Consider the following 26128-nt stretch of genomic DNA (forward strand, 5'->3'; position numbering starts at 1 on the left):
ATCTACGGTCCAGATTTGTTTTCGTCATGGTTTTTGTTGTCATCTACCATATCCATGCTTTAACTGAAATAAATGTTATCAACAACAAAAAATATTTTTCAGACACGGGTATTATTGAAACACGTTGTGGTGGGCCAGCAGCAATATTCACGAGGCACTTTGTGAATGGTACTCCTGTTTTTGTTTTATTTTTGTTGTTGTTGTTTTTGTTGTTTTTTCACTACTTTTTGCAGCACCTATTATACCCTGATAAATATTTAATTTTTAACTCTAGTTCCAAATATATGATTATGGCATAGCCTATTTTATCCCGGCATACCTTACTGATAGAAATGTTTTTTGAGCTTGTCTGTGGAGGTGGTTTTGTTACTGTTGTTATTGTTGTTGTAGTTTTCTTAGTAGTTGTGTATATCTAGTATTTTAGCACCTTGGCTACCGATTTCGAATATAACAACTATTTCCCAAAATATTGTATTTCTAGCGAGAGATAGTTATATTTAGACAACTTTGTTCAGACGATAGAGCATATATAGTCGGTGATAACAGAGAGAGAGAGAGAGAGAGAGACAGACAGACAGACAGAACGGGCTTGGAATAAAACAGGCCTGTTCTGCCCTTCATCATGTCGTAAAAGACGAATAACAACATTTAAACATGTGATGCCTCCCGCGATGAATTTCACGCTGAGAAGGTTTTGAACTTTAAAAAGAATTAAGTTGATATGCAAAAGCTTGACTATGTATTTTAATAAGTTTGCCCTCTTTTGCATGTATCTTTGTTTTGTATGCCTTTTTGGGGAATGCCTAAATTAGTTGCCACTATGTAACCATAATTGTACTGATGTGCTATTAAACCCTATGCAGGTACACATACTATAATTAAACAATAGGCAGATATGAGGCGATAAAAACTGAATATTTCATTCATGCGAGGACCTTCATCTGTCGATGTCTGCTTACCTGGTTTCTCGTGGCTGACTGTGTACACAATGTTACCTAGAAGAAACACTACAAGAACGGGATGCCTCATTGTCTAATCCTTGTTGGTTTACCTGAGTGCACAGTACGTCGGTGTCCTTCAGGGCAGTACTAGGTGTCATTACATATCTTATCTACCAACTTGGCATACAAAATTATCTCAGTTTTAGACCATACACTGATATTTTATAAGCAGCCAGACATTTTCCTCCAACTGATATGAAAGTTTCAAAACGACCCTTAGTCTGTACTAGATTCAGGTATAAGAGTTGTCTTACGTGATAAAGGTGTACAGCTATTGCACGAGAAAAGTACGATGTGTTACATGACAGAATGCTTTCCTATATATTTGAATACATTGAAATGCAAATGAAGGAATCATCATCTGTTTAGTTCATTTGGATCAAAGTGCTATTTTCCCTTTTTCTAAATTATATTTGTCAACAAACTTATTCCGTATATAGCAATATATATCCCACTGTATAATGTTTTGTGTAATGGTTTATTTATATCGAGTGGGATTTTGTTTAGATTACGCAGATAAAGCTAGCATGTACACTGTACAGTTTACTTCGTTTATTATTATGATAAGATAACGACAAGCAATGAAACAGTCCACATAACATATTGTCAGTTTAAAGGACGATGGTCGCTTCCGATTTCTTGTGGAAATTGTCTACTCCATTCAAATACTTTTATTTCTGGATTTCTTCTTTATTTTTCTTTATTTTATTGTGGCTTTGTAGTCTTCGTTGAAGAATTTATAGAAAAATCATTGTGGCAAATACAGCTGATTTGTCCTTAACGATACTCCCGTGTCCTCACTACTAATAATTCAAGCAACTGATGGAAGTGATTTTGAGCAATAATTTTACGGTCATTATCTAATGTAACAATCTGCTTGTAAAGGTCACTGCAGGTAAATACATTTTATAAAACCCAGCTAGCACGTGCATTTATTTTTTATGATGCATGACACACTCGCTCATATTGGGAACTGGATCTAGGGAATATTCTCTAGCTATTAGGATGTAGTATGTGTTTGCTCTCAGACCGTAAGGTTGTTTTGACCTTCGTTCACATAAATCTTAGTACATCGTCTCCGCAAACTGATACACGAGCACGTTGACTGGATCTCCTCTTCCTTCTCTAATCACTAATTCATACTCAACCAAATACACAGGTAAATGAACCAGACTATGTATGTCGGTTCAGATAGGCTTCATTGTGACGTGATCGATGAAAGTGTAATGTCTGTCGCGTGCAATATTGTAACACCGTCAACCCTTGTGTTCCATCAAGTAAACTTTTCATGAGCTTTTCCTCCTACGTGTTTGCCAAAATCTTCACATTGTAGACTAAAGCCATTGCAGACAGATCACACCAGGTGCGATCTAAACTGAGTGTAACAGCTTTGGAAGCGTACGGTTTCTCTCCAGGTGGCATTTTACCACCAAATACGACGTTGTGCCAGTGGGTTTAGTCTTCCCAGTCTTTTAGACCCACTAAAAGGGGTTTGGTTCAACTACAAACAACCAAACAATTGAAATCGCAAAAGTCTTAAAAACTTCTGCTAAACAATAGAGAAATATTTTGCACGACCGAGCCATGGTTGTCTAATAGATAAACCTCAAATTCCCTACTTAAAAGCAAAATAATATCTTCAAACCGTTCAACTGTGTTGCATGATTAGTTTTAAAAAAAATGTGAATGTTTCATCCACAAAACAAGGAGTCATGAAACTTTTATCTAGTACAATGTTTACATGCGTTTTAGACGGTTTGGACCATCTCAATGCTTACATGCGTTTTAGACGGTGCACCATTTCAATGCTTACATGCGTTTTAGACGGTTTGGACCATTTCAATGCTTACATGCGTTTTAGACGGTTTGGACCATTTCAATGCTTACATGCGTTTTAGACGGTTTGGATCATTTCAATGTTTACATGCGTTTAGACGGTTTGGACCATTTCAGTGCTTACCTGTATTTTAGACGGTGGACCATTTCAATGCTTACGTGTATTTTAAACGGCGGACAATTTCAATGCTTGCGTGTATTTTAGACGGTTTGGACCATTTAAATGTTTACGTGCTTTTTAGACGGTGGACCATTTCAATGTTTACATGCGTTTTAGACGGTTTGGACCATTTCAATGCTTACATGCGTTTTAGACGGTGCACCATTTCAATGCTTACATGCGTTTTAGACGGTTTGGACCATTTCAATGCTTACATGCGTTTTAGACGGTTTGGATCATTTCAATGTTTACATGCGTTTTAGACGGTTTGGACCATTTCAGTGCTTACCTGTATTTTAGACGGTGGACCATTTCAATGTTTACATGCGTTTTAGACGGTTTGGAACATTTCAGTGCCTACATGCATTTTAGACGGTGGACCATTTCAGTGCTTACATGCGTTTTAGACGGTTTGGACCATTTAAATGCTTACAAGCGTTTTAGACGGTTTGGACCATTTCAATGCTTACGTGTATTTTAACGGCGGACAATTTCAATGCTTGCGTGTATTTTAGACGGTTTGGACCATTTCAATGTTTACATGCGTTTTAGACGGCTTGGACCATTTCAATGCTTACATGCGTTTTATACGGTTTGGACCATTTCAATGCTTACATGCGTTTTAGATGGTTTGGACCATTTCAATGCTTACGTGTATTTTAGACGGTGGACCATTTGAATGCTTGCGTGTGTTTTAGACGGTAGACCGTTTCAATGCTTATGTGTATTTTAGACAGTTTCGACCATTTCAATGCTTGCGTGTGTTTTAGAGTGTAGATCATTTCAATGCTTACGTGTATTTTAGACGGTGGACCATTTCAATTCTTACGTGTATTTTGGACGGTGGACCATTTCAATGTTTACATGCGTTTTAGACGGTTTGGACCATTTCAATGCTTACATGCGTTTTAGACGGTGCACCATTTCAATGCTTACATGCGTTTTAGACGGTTTGGACCATTTCAATGCTTACGTGTATTTTAGACGGTGGACCATTTCAATGTTTGCGCGTGTTTTAGACGGTAGACCGTTTCAATGCTTATGTGTATTTTAGACAGATTCGACCGTTTCAATGGTTGCGTGTGTTTTAGATTGTAGACCGTTTCAATTTTGGACGGTGGACCAGTTCAATGCTTACATGCATTTTAGACGGCGGACCATTTCAATGCTTACATGCTTACATGCATTTTAGACGGCGGACCATTTCAGTGCTTACATGCTTACGTGTATTTTGGACGGCGGACCATTTCAATGCTTACATCCTTACGTGTTTTTTAGGCGGTTTAGACCATTTCAATTCTTACGTGTATTTTAGACGGCGGACCATTTCAATGCTTACATGCTTACGTGTATTTTAGACGGCGGACCATTTCAAGAGGCTACTGCACAACATTTAGTTTTCTTTGTGCAATATTATGTGTTTCGAACAAATCGGAAAAATGAGGTATATGAAGATGTTTTTAAAGATTTGTTCTACATTAAAAAAAAACAAAAACATTTTATTTGATAACAGGGAATGTGTATAACCCTTTTGGAAAAGGTATGTTATTCTCCCCTTATTGCGATCTGTTCAACCCAGAACACATGCATGGGACAAAAGTCCCAGCTTCCGGGTAATACTGACTGTATTGCGCTTAAATGATTACAACATAGCAATTTTTGGACGTTTAATCCTATGTTATTTCTCATGCCGTCAAATTAGCAATGCTGATGTTTCCCGATTATGTAAATTGTTCAATGTTTATTTCAGTTTTTGAACAAAGGGTTGCAGATGCGATTCTCTCAGACCGGAACAATAAATTAAAATATACCAATAAACTTTCACTATGTAAGCATATAAAACCAGTTTGGCCTCGATGATTATTTCACTCTATATTATTTTTTAAAATACAAATTCAGGAACCTATACAAAAAAGAATGATAAAACAAATACTCATGCTCTGTTTGCTTGGTTGTGTGACTGTCGTTTTGTTTCCTTTAACATATCTGCAGCAAGATTTGTGCGATACTTGCTGAAGTGTAGCGTTTCGTTAAAAAAAAAAAAGAAAAAAAAAGAATAAAATAAAATTAAACGTTTCTTTGCTAATTCTTTATTGTGTCAGTAGTTTTACAAATGAGTAGGATGTAAATATTGTAGAAGAATGTTCATGTAGCTGTCTCTGCATGTCTGACAACAATCAAAACGTCTGGTATACAGGCTGTAAAAACTGCATTTAGATCTCTCACAGCCAGTTATCCTGTCACCGTACTGACATCCTGAATACAAAAATAGATTTCCTTGTTATCTTCATGCCATAAATTTGCAATGAAGTAACATATAAATATGCATGTGTATAAATCAAAGCAAAAAATTTAACTGTCTCAATGGAAAGTTTTTTTTTAAACAGAAATAAATATAACGTATGGACTCGCTTATGAGTCGAGACCAACTGCAAACAATGACCCAGATCTGCCGGCGCATTATGCGCCGGAAGATCTGGGTCTATGCAGTTTTTATGTGTAATCAGTGGAACAAAGTTCATTGACACTGATCTGTATGTACAGTATGGTCCGGCAGATCATGGTCTTTGTTGTTTGCAGTTTGACTTGATTTATAAGCGAGTACAGACTGAATCTTGTTTATAAAACCAAAATTGTGTATATCAGATATACATATCAAATCATTATCTATTTGCAAGAAAGACCCCAAGCGCTATAGATAAAACAAATTTTAAAATATACTCTGTATTAGTATGCATTTGTCCAAGAGACAGCATTGTTTTGTTTTGTTAACGAGAATATCTGCCGTTTTTACTACAAACATATAATTCCACTTGGAACCAGTCTCAGTTATACATGACCAGGTTGTTGATGACAATATATGTAAACTTAAAGTACATGGTATTTCATCTGTGCACTACGTTAGTACTTAAATCATCATCAGTATCATCGTCTTCATCATCATCATCATCATCATCATCACCATAAATATCATTTGTGTAAAATGATGACCATATGAGTAAATATGGACATATATGTATAGAAAGATGAAAACAGACGTTTGTATCATTGTTGTACCATTTTCAGAACATTTCTGTCGCGCAGATCTTTGTAGACATCCTGTACAAATTGTACAGCTATACTACTGTGGTTCGCATTTAAAATTTTAAGCAATTTGAAACTTCAAAAACCACCAGGTTACATCTCTGCATGCCTTCCAAGTTTCACAGAAATAAATCATAGCCTATAGTTACATAATTGTTTTTTTAAATCTGCTTTTGATCTAATTTTGGTAGCACACCATAACCTTTTGTCTCCATATCAACAACTATCATCTGCAACAGTTGTACCAAGATAACCGTGTGGGATTTCAGATTTACAATAAAACACATTTGATGGTGATACAAATACAATGTTTAATGACGAATGACTTAAATGAGAAAAGAATTATGATTAATACGTGCGTATAATATCCAAATACTGGATTAATTAACTTTATCCGCACGAACTAAATAATGAAAATACAAATAAATGACCTTACACAGTGCAAGGACAAGGGGCGACTGATTCACAATGAGTTTACAACGAAAGAATGATATGTTTTACTAAAATAGTAAAACTGTGGTATTTTACTCATATAGTAAAAATGTATTCACTCAAATAGTGAAAATGATGAAAACAAAGGGACAGATGTACAAAATATATGTACAGTCCCAAAAACACACTGGGTATTACAAACCCCAAAGATTAGCCCACGGCTAAAAGATTACATGTATGGAGTTACACGCTCCGTCACCAGCACGCTTGGCTACTGGTCAATCAAGCAGTCAGTATCCCAGGTTGGTCAATCAAGCAAATCAGCGCCCACTAATCTCGGCCAGCAACACCGGATCACCTGCTACTCGACCAGCAACACTGTTTACTCAGCTCTACGGTTGTTATGGTTCAGTTTCACATCTGCTATGGTCAGCTTCTGTGGTTAGCTCTGCAGCTGGTGCCACGTCGACTCCGATCACTCCGATAACTCTGATTACTCTGATCACTCCAATCTTCTATACAGCTGCGACTCCGATCACTCTGGTCACTCTGATTACTCTGACCACTCTGGTCAGCTGAAATACATCTAACACCGTGCACTATGCATGACACGGGCATATACGATAAAACGTAATAGCGTTATGTACAGTAAGCTACACAGATTACATTATCGGCGCAATAATTACAAAACAATACACAAATTCAGAAGTGAACCTAACCGTTCCCGACAAGAATCCTACGGTACTAAACATTTCTTAAAAATGCAACTTTATATATTACTAATATAAATCTCTTGCTAAGTCACAAACAAGAATAGAAAATACTTGCATGATACTAAGTCAGCTAAAGCTACATACAAAATATACAAAAATAAACTTAGTAGTGCAATAGTTATAACTTATACACAAGAAATTAATAACTCACATACCTCTACAGCTAAAGATGTGCAAGTCCTTAAAGTAGACCGCTCACTGACAAGACGTTCTGTAATGTAAAGATTTTGACCTACGGTGAGGTATTTATACACAGACGATGCCGCAATACATCGTCTGTGCGCTGGAAGTATTCGGTTCTTCCCATGGAAGGCACTTCGCACGTGCGGCATAGGACGAACCGAACTCACTATTTCGAAATCTTTGTACAATATACATAAATCGCCCTCGGGTATTGTTGTACACAAAAAACGAAAACCGAGTACTTGTATTTAATAAATAAAGGATTTTTACAATTCCGTGACAACAGTTAATATTCTTGAGACATTCTTTTAAAGAATCTATGAGATAACAGCGTTGAAATAACGACTCGAGTACGTATTACGTGAGAAAATCCTTATGTGGTCAGCGTATACAAATGCATGCTAAATTTGATCCTCCTCATTTCTAAATATTAAATTTTGAATTGTCGGTAGCGTTGGTGAAAAAAAGACACATCTCTCTCTCTCAGGGCTGTTCCAGTAAAACATGCCTGGGTAAGTTTTTTAATGTAGGGTAATCATCCATAGATGTAATTTATAATTTTCTTATCATTTTAATATGAACTCTGTGCAATCAAAATACCCTGAATTATATTTTTGTTAAACTGCCTTCCCTGGGTAACATGGATTTTTAGATGGAACAGCCATTAAAACATTTGTTATTGGTATGTCTTTATTCAAAGCTGTTAAGCGAATGTTTCTTGAACATACAAGAAGGTTTGTTATCCTAAATTTGAAGACTCGTTGCGTCTTGCTTTAGTCTTTATGCAATCGCTCTGCTAGATCTCTGTCTTTATCTATTAGGCATAACATGCAATATTAAATTGCCTATTGTATCTCGTATAAATGCCTTTTCCGCAAAACAGGTTGTACCTGCACTTTTCATGGGCATTTTGTTTACGTAAATAATGTAGCATTTTCATTCATTATGTTCTATACATGATACTTCGTTATACTACACCCATCCACCCCATGAAGACTGTTCACATAAATTGCTGATAATTTTTATTACAGTCAGTCGTTAAATACTGTTGAAATTAATAAACTTACGAAAGCTGTGAGAGATGGGGAGGGGATAAGAGAACGCTAGGGATGGAATTGCAATAAATTACACTGTAAACGTTTGAAACATATGTAACACTGTCCGACCACAAAGCAACTCTGAGTAGCGTCACACTTGTTTTTGACCTTGTTTGCACAGTAGTACAGCGGAGAGAGTTTCGTGGGGAAACCAATTGTGGTATGTCAAATGTATTCTACAAAGGTAATTTCCATACCCGAAAGGTAATACAATTTCCATCCATTGTTCTAGCTCACAACATGCTCATTTTTCTTGCTGCAGCTATAACTGTTCTCACATGTGAAAAGATTTGTTGTTGTTGTTGTTGTAGGGTTTAACGCCATTTTTCAGCACACGATAGGCTATACATGGCGGCCAGTATTAATGGTGGAGGAAGAACCCGGGAAAAACCTCGAAAGAACCACCGACCCACGGGAAGCTACTGGCAAGCTTTCTCACGTAACCACATTGGCCGAATCCGAGACTCGAACCGCCGCAGAAAGAGGTGAGATGGCAGTGATCCGTAACTGACAGCGCTTTAGACCACTAGGCCACTCGGGGCCCCTGTGAAAAGATACAAATATATTTTCAGTATATGAAAATATAGGTGTGAAAAATATTGCGCCAATAATAATCTATTTTTCGAACTTGGATATATAATAAAAGTCATGTTTATATAAGTATTTGCAGCGTTTGGAATTTACTAAACAAACCGATTCGTATTATTTGCAATTGTTTTTTTTTTCAGGTACGAAATGTCACATTGTCTTTTTCGAAAGAATTTTACTGACTTTGAGTTTGTCTTTTGAGCATGATTTTGAGTTCACAGTTACACCATGTAAACGCTCCGACTTTGCATCCCTCAGCGATGTCGTTTGTAAAATTTGCGAAGTATGTAGGCTCGGTATGGCAAATGAATGCTTATGAAATTGAAATTAATACTATGGTTTATGAATATTTTTTTGTGTGATGCAGTTATACTTGTACATGGACATGTATTAATAATAAGTTATATACTTTTACAAGAACGAGTATTATTAATGTGATATACTTGTACCTGAACATGGGTTATTAATGTGATATACTCGTACTGGACTTGCATTATTAACGTGTGATGTACTTGTACATGGACATGTATTAATAATGTTATATACTTTTACAAGAACGAGTATTATTAATGTGCAATATACTTGTACCTGGATTTGTATTACTAATGTATGACTAAACGTTTTACAACAAAAATCGGTATTTGCCGACGTTTCCGTTTTCAAGCAATGGTGATACAATTGTCCGACAGACGCTTGAGCACACCACTCGATTGTGTCTACTTACTCAAAAATTTAATAAAATTTTACGTGTATCAGTGGGAAGCATTACAAAATGTGCATGTGAACACTTTTGCTACAAATAAAAAATTACATTCAAACATTGAAAATATGCAGCTTCAAATAAAATAATATCATAACGCAATGAACCCTTTACGTAACAAGAACATGAAAGGGCAACTGCGATGATAAGAATCACCATTAGAACAATAATAACAAAGAAAGAAAATATAGAAGAAATAACATATACCATCGTTTCATAAGTCATCGCTTGAACAAGGGTCATTACCAGATTTTATGTTCCCCATACCCAGAGTCCCACTAGATACACGGAGTCCGAAGCAATAGACATAACCTGTTAAAGATGCTAATAGCAACGCCATAGTTGGAAGCAACATTTACGTGTCTATTTTGTATATGGCGATACAAGATTAACGTAAGAAGATAGAAAGAAAAAATATTAGTATATGCATACATTTATTTAAAAATGTCTATAAAAATCAGCACAAGTGACATAACTTACCAGATGAGCGCATAAAATGAGTCGCGCAGGTAGCACAACACGTCCGGTTGGTCCAGGAATCATAGCAACGGTATGGTTTTGCCTTGATTAAACTCGTGCAATTCAAGTCATGTTCCACCTTGCCTGGATGGTCACCATACGGGCATGTATCTAGAGAAATTTCGTGTAAAATTGTAGCAATAGACAATTGCTAGATACGTTTTGACAGACGTTTAAAGTATGAATCACTAAGGAATGCATACGATGCATATTCTTTAAATCCCGTCAATATACAAATTATAAAACTCGGATACATTTATCAGTGATGAAATTGTAACAATGTTTTACTTTCTGCATTTCTTTGGTCATTCAAATTATACAAATGGTAAATAATATATGCTTATGTAGTAGCTGTGACAATTTCTTAGGGAACAATGACAATGTTGCCAAAAGGCATCCAACAATTATGAATAGGACTTTAAAGTTATTGAACGAGTTTGTTTCTTCCAAATTGTGAATCCAAAATTAACACCTATTGCTATTAGGGACCACATCGCATATGAATTAAATAAAACTATCTGCTGATTACAATGTTACTGGCATTACCACCTTGTGGCCATTTTTATAATAGTAATTGAATAATTCTTGTTCGATAAAAAAGCAATAAAAAGTTTTCTTACCTGAAACAGGAGTAGCAAAGTCCGAGTGAACACATCTTTGTTGCTTACACAGCTGGAATATAATGGTGATATTATTGATGTAAAAGCATATTCCACCCAATTCCGGGAAAATGGTCCAAATTATTTTTTTAAAAAAACAATTATTCAATTCTTATAGTTTAGGAAAATGTGCACCTTCTTAAATATTCTGATAAGTAGACATAATCAGCCTATAAATATGGAAAATGGCCCATACATGTCCCAAAAACTATTTGGGAACGAGATGACCCATACATGTCCCAAAAACTATTTGGGAACGAGGTACACCTGACTCGTTGTGAGGTTATGGATATTATATATTACAGAACTTATATTTATTAAATATTTATTGAATATCGGCGAAAAAGCTTATTTCTCTTAAAATCGTTTGAAGAAAGCTTCACGACATTATCTTTTTGGTAAAGACAGCTATGCAAAAATGCCATGAATATACCTTTTACAATTGAAAATGCCTTATAGAAATTATGTTCTTACATGTCACAGCTTAACACCAAATTTTTGAAAACGTTTTGAGCGAAATCTGATTAAAATAGTTTTAGAGAGGGCATGATTTAATTTGTAAGTATTATTCTGTAGTAATTAACATTTTCTGTTTTTTAAATTAGTTGCGGTGAAATTGTTAAGGAACCCCCCCCCCCAAAATGTTATAGATGTGCAAGGCTATTCAGCGACAAAAAATAAACTGAAACAATTTTTTAAATATAAAAACAACAAACATAATGACTGTAAAGGCGTTTATGAGATTCCAAAAGAGTATTACATCACAAAAATGTCAAACAGATATATAATGTATTCAATTTAACTATGCTTTTTTTTAAGTCTGAAGTACTAGAGTTGTTCATGTGACAGGCCGAAATTACAATATTTGCAACTTTTGATTCATCCGCATAAACACAACATAAATAAAGCATACATTTTGGTCGCATGTAAAATATTAATAGATACAATGACTTTCATTTAGAAGTTAATATATGACATTATATTCTATCACTTGTTTCTTTGCAAACGAAAACAATCAGCAAGGGAATCAAACCTTACTTTGACCATTTTCCTTGGAGTGGGTGATACTAGTGATTGAGATAAATATAAATGTTCTCGTGCATTTTTAATTAAACATCCTGATAATACGATCTTTCTTGTCCGTGCATACGTTTGTACCTGCTGCTGCAGTACAAACTAAATGTCACAAATCATCTTAAACCGTTCTAGATACAGACCTAGAATCCAAAGATACGATAGAAAGGGTGATACACTGATGTTCAAGGTCTAAGAATTTCAACAAAACCACTGAAAGGCATTCTGGGACGAAGGAAGCAATTACTGGGAATTGAGTGGCAATAATGCCATTTCACTCAGATTATGTATTTTCTGTGAGTAAAATCGCAATTATATTATGCAGGAATTTCTTTGCTTAAATTGTATGATGTATATATTTTCAAACTAAAAAAACAGAACTATGAAGGCATAGACTATGACCTTTGCAAATTTCTTTCAAGGACAGACGGGTTGAATCCAAGGAATTAGTAACTCCAAACTAAATGAAACAACGGCTTAGACTTTTCAGTGCGACAGAAAGTGTCATTTATTGACAATTATTTACGGTCAACTACATAAATGATATCCTTTTAAAAATATGGTTACAATGCCAGGAGGCAAAAATAAAAACCGTATGCCTAACGATATCAAATAAGGCATATACGAACATTTGTAATTAGTTTATTTGAGATCTGATGGTTGTGGATTATATATATAAATTTTCGGATCATGAATCGATCGTGAAGAATCACTTACCTTCATGTACCCACAGGGAGTACCATCCGCTGCAATAGTTTTCGAACACAGTCTATCCCAGTGTGCATCGGCACACTGGAGCTCTGTACATATATTGTCCTCATATGGCCCGCCTTCATAAACAAAAGCACCCTGAAATTTTTCGCACATTAAACATATGCTTTAAATGAAAAATTATTTTCACTGTTCAGAAACCAGCATACATTGCTAGATGAAAATGTTCCTATGTAAAGGTGATTGACGATATTGATTTCTTCATCTTCAACACTATTAAACTTGTAGATTTTACGTATTATAAAAAAATAGTATCACTATAATGTAAGCCTCTTTAAGAGTATTTAAAAAAAAACGGATTGTATCAAACGTCTTTAAAAGACACACACTCCAATATCTACTACTCGTAATTCTTATATCACTTGTTTAGGTTCGAATAAACAGTAACACAAGAAAGAGTGAAAACAACAAGCTTTGAAAAATATACAATAATTTATTTCCCTTGAAAAATTCTGTAAATATGATAAATTATGAACTTACGCTTTTATAGAATCAAATCCAAAAATAATCCAAGAATACTCCAAGAATAAAATTGTAGTAGTCCTGATAAAAAATGTTCTTCTGATTTCAGGTTCGAATCCCGACGAAGAATCCAAGATGTAAGACCATGACATATGCTACAATCCGTGGTGTTGAAGTCCACAGTTCCTTGTGGAAACAAGAATCTCCGGTTTCTGATAGCTGAATACATTTTGATATTAAAAAAACCTGTCCTTATTCCACAATAATAAATGAACACACGTATTTTCCAGAAAAATAACGGAATTAACCTTTTGAATCCAAGTAATTTGAAATAACTCCAAACAGCACAACATACAACTAACAGTTTAACAGCCCAGCTTCTACTGAGATTAATTCTCCAAAACATGGGTTATATGGTCTTTCTAAAACGTAAATAAGGGGTCTCATGATCATCTTCTGGAAGGTTATAGAAGCAAGTACTTGTTACAGATCACGTTTACCCAGTGTGACCCTGATGAAAACCAATCATTTTACTCTAAGAAATAAAAAATAAAAAATAAAAAACTTGTTTACATCTTAAAGACAAAGTCACATCATGACCTAAGAAACAACTACTCATTTTAAAATAAAATAGAACTTGTTTACGACGGTTGCTACAAATTCTGAAACAAGGTCAGGATTTAGATCAACACCTGGTGTTTGTTGTTGTTGTTGCAGGGTTTAACGCCATTTTTCAGCACACGATAGGCTATACATGGCGGCCAGTATTAATGGTGGAGGAAGAACCCGGGAAAACCCCGGAAAGAACCACCGACCCACGAGAAGCTAATGGCAAGCTTTCTCACATACCCACATTAGCCGAATCCGAGACTCGAACCCACGCAGACAGAGGTGAGATGGCAGTGATCAGTAACGGACAGCGCTTTAGATCACTCAGCCGCTCGGGGCCCCACACCAAGTGTTTATAAACTAACGGTCAAGGTCAAACTATTTTCTAAAAAAAAGTATCATCTCTAGTGAATAAATTTACATTACATAATCATGTAATAACAATTTTAAAAATAATTAAACTGACAAACAATTATATTGAAATAAATATATATTAAATCAAATATACATAACATAATTCATTGTCGAAACATTTCTTCTGCAGCATGTTTGTGTGTGTATAATAGATACACAGATTGCACTCAGAATGTAAAGTTGTAGTTGTCCACTTTTCAAAATGATTGCAAAAATCTTTTTTTGCAGTATGTTCCGTTCATAATTGTAATTTATAATTGTGTTTTGTTCATTTATATATATTTCCAGTTTGGAAACAAATTGTAAAAACCTTTAATTTGAGTATTTTCCAACATAATTACCATCATAAGAGGTCATATCCAAAATTAGAAAATGTCCATTCTACATAGATTTTCCACGTATTCCAACACACAAATTGCGGCCAGCGTAGGAATTATTTCCGATTTTCCCAGTACATGGCTCGACCGAGATGACGTCAGAACCGTAACAACTCTTTGAGTCCAGCATGATTGTTATTAGTCATGACTGTTTTTCTCAAAGACTAGAAAGCAGCGTGGTGTAGACTTACTAAGCCCTGCTTCGCCAAGCTATTAGTTTATGAACAGATTGTAATGCTGACAATATTCCGATACCCTATCTTTATTATACAAAACTATCACTAAAAACGCGGGTATTATATTATTTACCAAGAACAATAAACCAAGCAGAGTTTTGTCTTTGTTTGTCATAAGAGCTGCCATTAATTTAAGCGGAGGAAAAGGGCAATGACAGTGGACACATTGCCACACACACAAAAATACGTAAAGGACTAGTGGTCAGACATGCATAATGGTATTGGGGATTGTTGAGTCATTAATGAGTCCAAGTGATAATATAAATGTACAGTGAAGAAGATCAGAAAGTGAGAGAAAAAAATCTATGAACTATTATCTAAACTAAAAATAACTAATGAGAAATATATTTCGACCGAAATCGAGGAATATAGACATATAAATGTAATGACATTATCATGCATGCCATATTTTCCTGGTATTCAAACACACGACAGATATACGATTCCTGGTATTCAGACAACTACACGACAGATATATGATTCCTAGTATTCTGACACTTACACGACATAAATACGATTCCTGGTATTCGGACACCTACACAACAGCTATACGATTCCTGGTTTTCAGACACCGACACGACATATATACGATTCCTATTGTTCTGACACTTACACGACAGATATACGATTTCTGATATTCGGACACCTACACGACAGATATACGATTCATATTATTCGGATACTTACACGACAGAAATACGATTCGTGCCCATATTCATCTTTGCACTGCTCATCAACAGTTTTATTCAAGCCATTCAGGGTACCTGCATGAAATAACAACGGGGAACACCGGCATACATCAGGATATCATCGATTGAAAAGATTTAAAAGTTTCCTTGCAACTCCAGTATTAAGGTAAAAAGTAATTCATGATTATTTATTACTTCATATAAATGCATGAATTTGTAAGGTAAGCCGTAAATCACATTCTTTTGTGAAGATTATATTTTGCACCTGGCTTTTTGAAATCATTGATCATTGCTACTACATGTTCTTGATTACATACAACACCATTGCAATGCACTCCTGTCTTGTATACACTATGACCACAGGATGAACATTGATTTGTGTCTAAAGGTAGCAATCATTGTTATAACTTTTGTGATAGTTATGTACAGTTACCTTTGTATCGTGAACACGAATCGCAACATATTTTGCTGATATGATTATTGTAGCACTTTTGTGGACTTCTAGAAATCAGCTTTGTGCAGGTCAACCCACGATATACCACTCCTGGCTGGTCACCAAGTGGACAGGTGTCTAGGAAAATCAAACTAATATGGTTTTTAAAAAAACATACATTTGTAAAATGTATCACTCTAGTGTCCAATAAATTCATTCCTCATCAATGTTATAATAATTATATATGTTTGCTATAATATGAATATTACTATCATAAATTCCAAGTTAGTCCAAATGAGTTAGAATTAAAATATTGTCTTCAGTTGATTATATTGGTCCTAATTTAGCCCAATGTATGAATGAAGACTTTGATATGAAAATCAAGTGAAAAGAGATATGATAATATTAGTTTCTAATCGTAGGCATTGCATCTTATCGCCTGTCACCGGTCCCGTTTCTCTTTGCATTACCTTTACATGTGATGCAAAGATCATCGAAATCTGGGATAGATTAAGTTTCAGATACATTTATTATATCCTGTCCTTTTCCTGGCAAATATTCTAAGGTTCGAGTTGATTACGCATCAGACTGTATCCTATTAAACAACGTAATATCCATTGAATAATTACTATAAAGTAATACTACATCGTAACATCTGTTGACTTATACGTGTTGTCTCACCTGATACTCGTGCGGCATTTTCACCTTGATCACACTTTCCTAAAATGCACCACTGTAACAAAAAAGTTATAAAAATGACTTGAGCATTCAGAAGGAGACCTTGCAAGTTAGCTGTCTTGGACACAATTTGCATACAAATAAAGAGAACAGTATGCATTCGCCCCTGACATGCTCCTGACGTGCCTTTGACGTGCCCCTGACATGCTCCTGACATGCAAAACGTCTGAAACACCAATTGTAAACATAATTTTGTGTTGTTGGTTGTTTGTATTTTTTTTTGGGGGGGGGGGGTTGTTTATCAGTATATCAGCACATTCAGCCTTTAGAACATTTTGACAGGTTGCTGACATTAGAAATGTTAAGCCATAAATTTCGTTATTTAGCCCTATTACATACGAGAATCTAACCTGAAAATTCAGATATATCGAACTCCTCCCAAGTCGTGTTAGCAACGAAATATTGGTGCAATAACAAAATAAAATTATAATTATCTATTTGATTGGTACGTGATTAGGCGTCTTAATAATAGAAAATAACACGATGTAATTCGAATTTCATTCTAAAGAAAACGTGACGAATGGGCATAGCCATGACAGTCACTCATCACCATGGTATTTTCCACACAGTTGTGAATATCTTGCCACGTTATTAGCAAGCCATCTATTTTGTACGTTCTATGTAGACAAAAAACAAACAAACAGGAGATTGTTCATATATCCTAAAGATTTGCTAATACTGCGAACGGCGATATACTACGAACAATTAAGCCTGACGCAATCGAAATATCATAACACAAAAGAAGACTGACAGTCGTTCCAACGGCTTACAAACGCTATTGTCTGTTTAGAAATGTCCCCATATGTAAAAGAACACTTTTAAATTGTATTCCAGCAGATATTGAAGATTCGCAATGATAAAATTATTTTCTTTAACCTTTTGGTTACCGCATGGCGTTCCTTCCCCGGCCTCCAGCTCGTGACACAGATTGCTTTTAGGGTTGAAACAGGACAAATAGCTACATATTCTCTCGTATATGTGGTTATAAGGAGACTGGAAGAATAAAAAGATGTATGAATAGTATTTTTAACCATTGTGAAACAACTATCGGTTGGCTATGACATCCCGATTACTTTAAAGCAATACGTATCTGCATGAGAAACCTTTTGAAGTTTTTAAAAAATAACAAAAGCTTTATAATATTTGTTTTAAGTACAAGTAAGGTATTATCAATATTGAAAGTAACAAAATAATATCTCTACATTTGAACGGAAGAATTCAACGAAACAATCCAAATTTTAAAAATATTCCTGAGCACGAATTCCAGAGCTATACGTTTATTGATATATTCTTCAGTCAGCTTAACATTTTTAAGACTGGTAGCAGCTTGAAACATAGGAAGCAAGGAAACAACAAATAATCAGCGTAAGGATTTACTCTTCGAAAATTTTCTAATTTATGACAGAAAGCGAATATAAAAATCTTTAAAGGGTAAAGATTTCATAAATCTGAAATGACATAGTTTTATCCGTAAAATTGCCGCAAATCGGTAGAAACAAATTCCACATATTGTGAAAAACGTTGCATGCGTGGTCTTCCTGCAACAGAATAACATGTAACAGCTGGAAGCTTTACTAATGGTCTTACAAAATAAGATGAAGTTTAAATATGCTCTGATATGTGAGAGCATGACCTTCTAGGTCCTCCCGACGACAAAAAGAAGTTCGATTTACCTTTCATATTCGCCAACAACAATAAAGTGAATCTTGACTGACATTAAACACTATATTTAGAATAAATGAAAGACCTGGAACATTTGCATTTGGAGCAATGACATCATTCAGATGTTAATTAACTTAATGTTATCAACACCAACCATGAGATAATTTACTGGATAAATGGGACAATGACTTCAAATGATATATTTTCTTTCATATGTATACTTCCAGTTTCACAATTATTCATCTTATAGAATTGCAATCTGCAGCAAACCCATAATACCAACACATATCATTGTAAACAATAATCAAGAGTCCCACCTTACGAAAGCGACATCTAGTGTTCAGGCTAAGGGTCATAATTTTTGCACAGTTTTTGGAGAATGTACAAAGAAGCGTATTGTCAGGGTAGCCCAAAAAAATGTATCAGGGAGGCAGCATGGCAGGATTGATATGAAAGCAATTAACTTTTCGTAATGACGTCTGATGTTGAATCAACCAGTGGTAAATTCCCGTCGAAAAGTTTCCAGAAAGTAATTGCTCGTCTGAACAAACATACTTAAGATGCAACTTATATATTTTATCGCTTTAACTATAGATTTAAATGTAAAGTTAATCATATTTCGTGGTAAGTAATGCTTCATAACAAAGACTGCATATAATCAAAACAAAACTGAAATATTTGTGGTAACAATGCTGCAGTCGTCAGTGTATTCATATAATTTACAACCAGACAAAATCAGACGTAGACACAATTTCATGAATATACTTTCTGTATGCAGTAGATTAATTTTTTTAAGTTAATGTCACTTAATTTGAAAGACAATATTATTTGTCAATGATTTTCCAAAAATATATCACAATTAAGTTTTAAGTAAACCTTTTACAACTTTTAAGGAAACGTAATATTAATCAGGTTGCATGAAGGATGTTGTAACATGACAAGCGATTGAAGTACATTAAAAATCATTTTTATATTGTAGCGTTCTGTACCTAATTGGATTATTCAAATTAGACCAATCAGGTCATTTCCATAACTTAAACGACAGCGGATTATGTGCCGCAAATGATAGATCAGAAAACTGAGACCAAAATCTGAGATATGCAAAGAAAGTGATCCAACCCTATGTAATCCTAAGTCCGATGGTGTCTGTACTAAGCTTTATCATTCTTCATTGTCTCCTTGATTTTCGTTGGAACCGTCTATAGGTTTTTCTGTTGTTTTCTCAAAACACCATTGTCTATGTATGCGAGGACCATTTTAACGCTAAAATTTAATTATCTGGTTCAGAAAATGCAATTATAGCTTATATTTGAGAGAAAGATCAGCTACCTGTGAATGAATATATGTATGCGCATGTGCGCGCGCGCGCGCGTGTGTGTGTGTGTGTGTGTGTGTTAAACTCGTGATTGCAATAGACGTGCAAATTGTTTACTACTTGGCGGTATGCATTTTGAAACCCTACCAGAAATGAGGGAAAAGCATCAGCAACATAACTGTGACCAAGAATATTAACCAACACTCGTGTTTACAGTCATGCTAATCAGTCCAAAGAAATGCCGTAAGCGCAAATTATAACATTAAGAAATCAGGCTCAACTAGTGACGTTTCATCACCTTGAGTACACAGTTGATGGCAAGTAACGCATATACGATAAACTTACAGTCCAGCATAAGCTGAACATTAAAATTAATGATGGTCAACACGTGAATCATTTACTTTTACTTTTTTTTTCGCCTTTTACATTGAAAAACTATGATTATTTGCTCGTAAGTGGATGATGCCGAGCATGTAACGGTATTTTGGATTTGTTTAAATATGGACTAACCAACACAATATTAAGTACCTACCCTACATACATAAGACTCGGGTCCAAATTTCATCCGACATTGGTCATCGGCCCCATAAATCGAACCGTATACTTGTTTAGAATATTTATGAACCCGAGGTAATGGGCGGAGATTATCATCTTTTCTCAAGCAGTTTGAATCTTTCCTGAAAGATGGTAAACAAATATGTATGTATGTATGTATGTATGTATGTATGTGTGTGTGTGTGTGTGTGTGTGTGTGTGAACTGATCAGATGATTTTAATTTGACGTAAATACGTGACTTTTTTGTTGCCAGTTATTAAGACTTCCCTTAGTTTATTTCTACGCTTAAACACAATAATATGTTTCCTGAACTAGCTACATTAGATAGATTGTATTAAGGGTCGAATATAATACAGGGACGGCCTGTGTACTAAGCCCTGCTTATTTTCGACACAATTACTCTAGGATACTGACAGTATTTTCCATTCAGTGGTATTCTTGCAGAAATCGCCAATATACACATAAACTCACTGTTACATATATTTACACAGGCACGTGTAACTTGTGATCAGTCCTGAACTGTGAGACTCCGTTATTTCAAAATGCTTATTTCAACATGTGCGCGGCGGTGGTCGCCTGAAATTGTGAATTACACGTTTCAACATAGGCAGCTGCTTCTGTGCAATAGAACGTGACAATACATATTTCAGTTTTAAGCAATGGCGATTTCGTGAGTTTTTTGTTTAATTGTGATTATTTTGATGTTGATAACACAGACTTGCACTATCAACATAACTGCTTCCTTGTTGCCTTTTAAAATTCAGTTACATTTTGCTTATGAATCAAACAATCTTATGTGTGTGTACTAAAATATCCATGCATGCCTGACACAACATGAAACATAAAGTAAATTTGAATATAAATTACTTAATTACCAACTCAGTCGGTTCATGTAGTGGTGTATGTAGTTAGCGGTACATGATGAGAACAGCCATTTGTTATGTCGGTCCTCGGTAGGGCCAGGAGCCATCATGAAACCGCGCTGGGGAGTGCATATGTTGCCGTCACCATCGTGCTCTGATCCGAGACTTTGATAATGGCACAAGAGAAGTATATATATATATATATATATATATATATATATATATATATATATATATATATATATATATATATATAACATTTATATAACTGTATGATTGCTCCTTGCTGCGATTTCTCCAAGAACAACAAATTAATTAATTATTTTTTAAAGGTGATTTATTTACTCATTGCTTTCCGTATCAGATTTTGAAACTTTGTGTGGACTCTATAGACCTGCATTTAGTGTTCATATACAAAAAAGCACACTGGTGTTTTAAGTGTTCTCGGGTTTTTGTTTTTCAAATGTCTTTTGAATAACTTTATGATTTGAACATTTGAGAATTTAAAAGACAGAATTGAGTACTACATACAAAATTTTCAGTTATCAAAGCGGTAAAGAAGATGTCGTTACATTGTCATAAATACGAATATTTAGGCCTGTAGAGTTTGCGCCCTGTTTGTGGAACAAACATGATTTCGAATCGTGTTGGGGAGTGTCGTCGTTCTTTATTACGTTAAATTAAATTAGTTTTCCATTCTTTGTCAGAAAATGTATATTTTAGGGCATACAACTATTGCGCATTATGTAGCTTAAGTTTGTATTTTGTTTACTTATGTATTTGAATTTGATGTGAAGACTAACCCTGAAATAAAAAATATACGGTCGATCCTTTCATCGTTTCTTGAATGCTCGATAAAAGCTTTCATCCCCGTATTAGTTTACTTTTTTATACATATTTTGGCATTAGCAAATTATATTCACAGCAGGTGCGTTAATTTTTTTAAATTCATGTCCACACTTTAGTCATTACACCATGTTTATTTGCTCATATGATTTGCAATGAGCACCGTAGAAATTCCGCATTATAATTAACTCTAACTCTTATTGGTATCTAGATATCATAAATACAAATATGCACAAATATTTAATTAACAGCTACTAGAAGAAGAAAAAAATGTTTTTCTTTTGGTTACTTTCTAAAACTTCACCAAGAATTTACTAGAAATCCAAAATGTTAAAATACAGATTTAAATTCAACCCTTAAGCTTGTTGTTGTAAAGTTGAGGTTACTCCCCGTAATATTAGTGACAACTACTGCATGACCACTGCGCTATGAAGACATGTACGCTTATATAGAGTATCAAAAACAAACAAAAAATAGTTGCATATATCAGTTTATAAAATATTTTACTTATATATAATTACCATCATGTAATCTTGGTACTCCTGTCAGTTACAATTAATTCCAATGTATGCATTGTTTCTGCTGCGCTCATAGGAGTAATATAGGCGAAATATGATGCGATGACCAAGCTGTGAACATAACCCATTCGTCATTAGGTGAAAATAGTCTTGTGCCCTGAACCTTAACCTCAAACATGTCTATTACCGTTACGCGTATTTAATCCTAAATGCAGTATCAGTGGATTACGATTAGTGGTACAAGACATATCCTAGGAGATATAACGATACCAATTGCGCAAGCCAAATGAGGCGGAAATAGTTACAACAAAAGTTTGCTGTAACTGGCGGATTACGTAAAAACCTGTAGTTTCTCTTAGGTTTAAAAAAAAATTGAGTGTCCTGGCTGCATTTGAATGAAATAAAGTTATAAAGTTATATTTAACTCAAGTTTTGAACTGTGTATGATTTTTTAAAATCTGATACATATCAGTTAAATGTACTTCTTGTGGCAGGATAATTTCCCTGTTAAGTTCAAGTCTTGATTGCTCCCTATGACAGTATGTCAAAGTATGGCTGAAGGTATATTCATATCATCATACTTTAGCAAAGAAGTCTATGGAAAAACAATTTGGTACTGCGATACCCGGAATAGAATTGAATATCTAGTCCAGCGCGTGACTACGTTTATTATTAAGAAAACGCTCAACAGTTTCATTCCCCTTATTAGGTTAATACCTTAACACATTAATATAAAAATGTACATGTCAGCAACACAAATATGTACCTGTGACCCAGTTCATGGGCGATAGTGAAAGCTGTATAGATGTGCATGCTGTCTTGAATGACCGAAAGACTTCGGTCCGTACACATGGTGCCAATATTGGCATAACCTACAGACAAGAAAAAAAACCAGAGTATTTAGAGTAAACAGGACAAAAGTCAACTTTTATGTCGACAGAGAATCAAGTCTAACTCGGTTATAGTCTCGATGTCTTGATTTACAATTATGAATAGATCTGTTCGACCCTCTAAAGTCTAAGATCATTTTCAGTTCAGCGTCGTCTGCCGATTATTCGTTACTGGACATTTAAGATGGCGACGTTTGGGGTAATCAGACATTCATGACGCCCACTGATACCAGAAGTGACCACTACTTAACATCAGAAATATGATTATTACATTTTATTTGCAAGAAAATTTAATATTACAATCTTTCTTGCAAACAACGATATTAACAAGATTTTTTTCCCCCGAATCATTCACGATTGTCATACATTTTGTAACAATCTTCTCCCACCCAACCCCATCAGCTTTTCCAAACGTCCGGAAGAATCTAATGATAACTATCCCTGATCTTAACCTCCTATATCATTTTTATACGTGAGGGAATAACCGTATAGTATCCAGTTTATCGGGCTCCTCGTGGTTTTCTCTCTTTTTTTTCTTTCCTCAAATATTTATTATTATCTAGTTTTGTGATCACAACAGTCGTCTAGCATAATGCATAACGGGATTGTGGCGAATTATCGAGAACGATAATAATAAATGAGTGCACCGTCGATGTTTTTACACTTTTCAGAAATGGTGTGTGTGTGTGTGTGTGTGTGTGTGTGTGTGTGTGTGTGTGCGTGTTTCACACTCGACGGCTTATTTTTAAGTATCCTAACACCACGCTTCAGGTGTACTTGTAAGCTGTTACTTTCTGGAAGTTACTTTCTGTATCCACTACATATATAAATGGAGCTGCATCATATAGATTGCGCCAGAACGGAAATTTGAGGTACATATATTGAACCATCCTTGTGGAGAGAACGAAGAAAATTTCGAGTGAAAGAAATTCGATGAACTACCTGTGCTAAAATGAAGTGTTTCTTTTTCCCTCGTGTAACGTTTTAAATATTACATGTATACGCTTATTAGCGATTAAACTGTACAAGCTTTCTTGCAAACATTCTTTTGGACGATGGAAAAATTAATTATCTGTTGTATATTTTCTTCTGAAGTATGTGGTTTGGTAGTGGGACTGTTACTAAGTAAAAAGGTGTGGTGTGCTTCTTGACTCAGTTGTCAGGAATACTTACCAACTCTCGATTCTCCCGAATGTATTTGAATTTCGTATCTGAGGTAAAACAAAGTAATACATATTACAAAATTCAGTAACACTAAATAAACCGATTATAATTTGACGGTTTGAAGCGCACAAAGCAATAACAGATTTATTCCACACGAACTAATGAATTTGTTTTAATAGTGATAACAAAAGGTAAATTTACACTGCCATAACTTGCAATACTGCATAATGATGGTATATATGTCAGAAGTAGTTAATCATCCATTTCTCTCTCTCTCTCTCTCTCTCTCTCTCTCACGTACCGTTGCGTTGCATACATGCATCAGAAACTGGATTGTGTGGCAATTCCTATAAGTGTCTACCGAAGATTGTTGCAATATTTCGTCTGCATTATTCAGTAACACTTAGTTTTAATTTTAGTCTATATAGGCAAATTTGTATAGGTTTGATTCCCTTTCACTCAGTATGAGCAGGCATAACAGAAAATATAAATATGTTTTGAAAATATACTAAATAGCAATTCCTTTACTGTCTACGTTCTATTATCAACTAATACTGACTTTGTCAATAGCATGGCATGGTCATGTGGTATGACGGTCTTGGCTATACTCGAAAACACTTTGAACAGCTGCAGAACTCGGGCTGGTTCAACTATGGCACCTGACGGTGATGCCACTTTAACTTGTTCTGTCCAAGGAGATTCTGCGGGTGTCTACAATTAAACAGTTTCACTAATTTTATGCGATTTTTCTCTATCACATTTACAAAATATACCACTATATGAGTGTTGTACGTCTATTGGCTGTTAATTTTGCTGTCGCTAGAGTTGAGGAATGACACTGATATTAAGTTCTCAAGTTTTCTCGTGATAAGTGTAAGTGTCAGGAATAATTATGTGACATTCTTTGTTAGGCTAGTACATTATTGTATATATAGGTGGAAATGACAAAACTGACATCAGGTATTGTTGAGATATTGAATTGTCAGGCCTGGTTTTACTTAAATATCGGATAGCTTGTTAATTTAGATAAATCTTACTGTCCGGTTGTTTTTATATTTAGTGAAGACCACAAGATAAAGTTGCAGTCATGAATAGGAAAGGAAGCACTTTCTATTTCTGCGTTGGTATGTGATTCATTGAAGCAGTGAAAATTATATCAGCAATAATAAAAAATAAAATTATAATAATAATAATAATAATAATAATAATAATAATAATAATTATTATTATTATTATTATTGTTGTTGTGCGTTTTACCGTTGTGACGAGGACAGCAACTAGTTCTATACGCATATGGAGTCCATAACTCCCCAGATTTGTATAAGCAAGATTGGCCTGAAATGATAGTTATAATCTCTAACATCAATGATATTCACATCATTCAAACTTGCATTTTCAGCCACCATATCTATTTTACAA

At 34.9% G+C, this 26128-nt stretch overlaps 1 protein-coding gene across 1 annotated transcript in view; it reads right to left on the bottom strand.

Annotated features, from left to right (window-relative positions):
• LOC149793393 (uncharacterized) overlaps nt 1-26128 on the bottom strand; it is a 70642-nt gene that overhangs the window by 35541 nt on the left and 8973 nt on the right. The window contains exons 4-19 of the mRNA XM_089968994.1: nt 25967-26044; nt 25269-25420; nt 24719-24756; nt 23422-23527; nt 21304-21456; nt 20405-20549; nt 17772-17888; nt 16839-16890; nt 16158-16295; nt 15723-15799; nt 12884-13015; nt 11054-11105; nt 10395-10544; nt 5109-5253; nt 1256-1272; nt 960-995 (exon numbers count right to left, since the gene is read on the bottom strand). Coding sequence (XP_089825120.1) covers nt 960-995; nt 1256-1272; nt 5109-5253; nt 10395-10544; nt 11054-11105; nt 12884-13015; nt 15723-15799; nt 16158-16295; nt 16839-16890; nt 17772-17888; nt 20405-20549; nt 21304-21456; nt 23422-23527; nt 24719-24756; nt 25269-25420; nt 25967-26044 — 1588 coding nt within the window. The remainder of the gene's footprint in view (nt 1-959; nt 996-1255; nt 1273-5108; nt 5254-10394; nt 10545-11053; nt 11106-12883; nt 13016-15722; nt 15800-16157; nt 16296-16838; nt 16891-17771; nt 17889-20404; nt 20550-21303; nt 21457-23421; nt 23528-24718; nt 24757-25268; nt 25421-25966; nt 26045-26128) is intronic.

This window comes from Sinohyriopsis cumingii, chromosome 8 (assembly GCF_028554795.1).
Source record: "Sinohyriopsis cumingii isolate HCF-2022 chromosome 8, ASM2855479v2, whole genome shotgun sequence".
Taxonomy (NCBI): Eukaryota; Metazoa; Mollusca; class Bivalvia; order Unionida; family Unionidae; genus Sinohyriopsis; species Sinohyriopsis cumingii.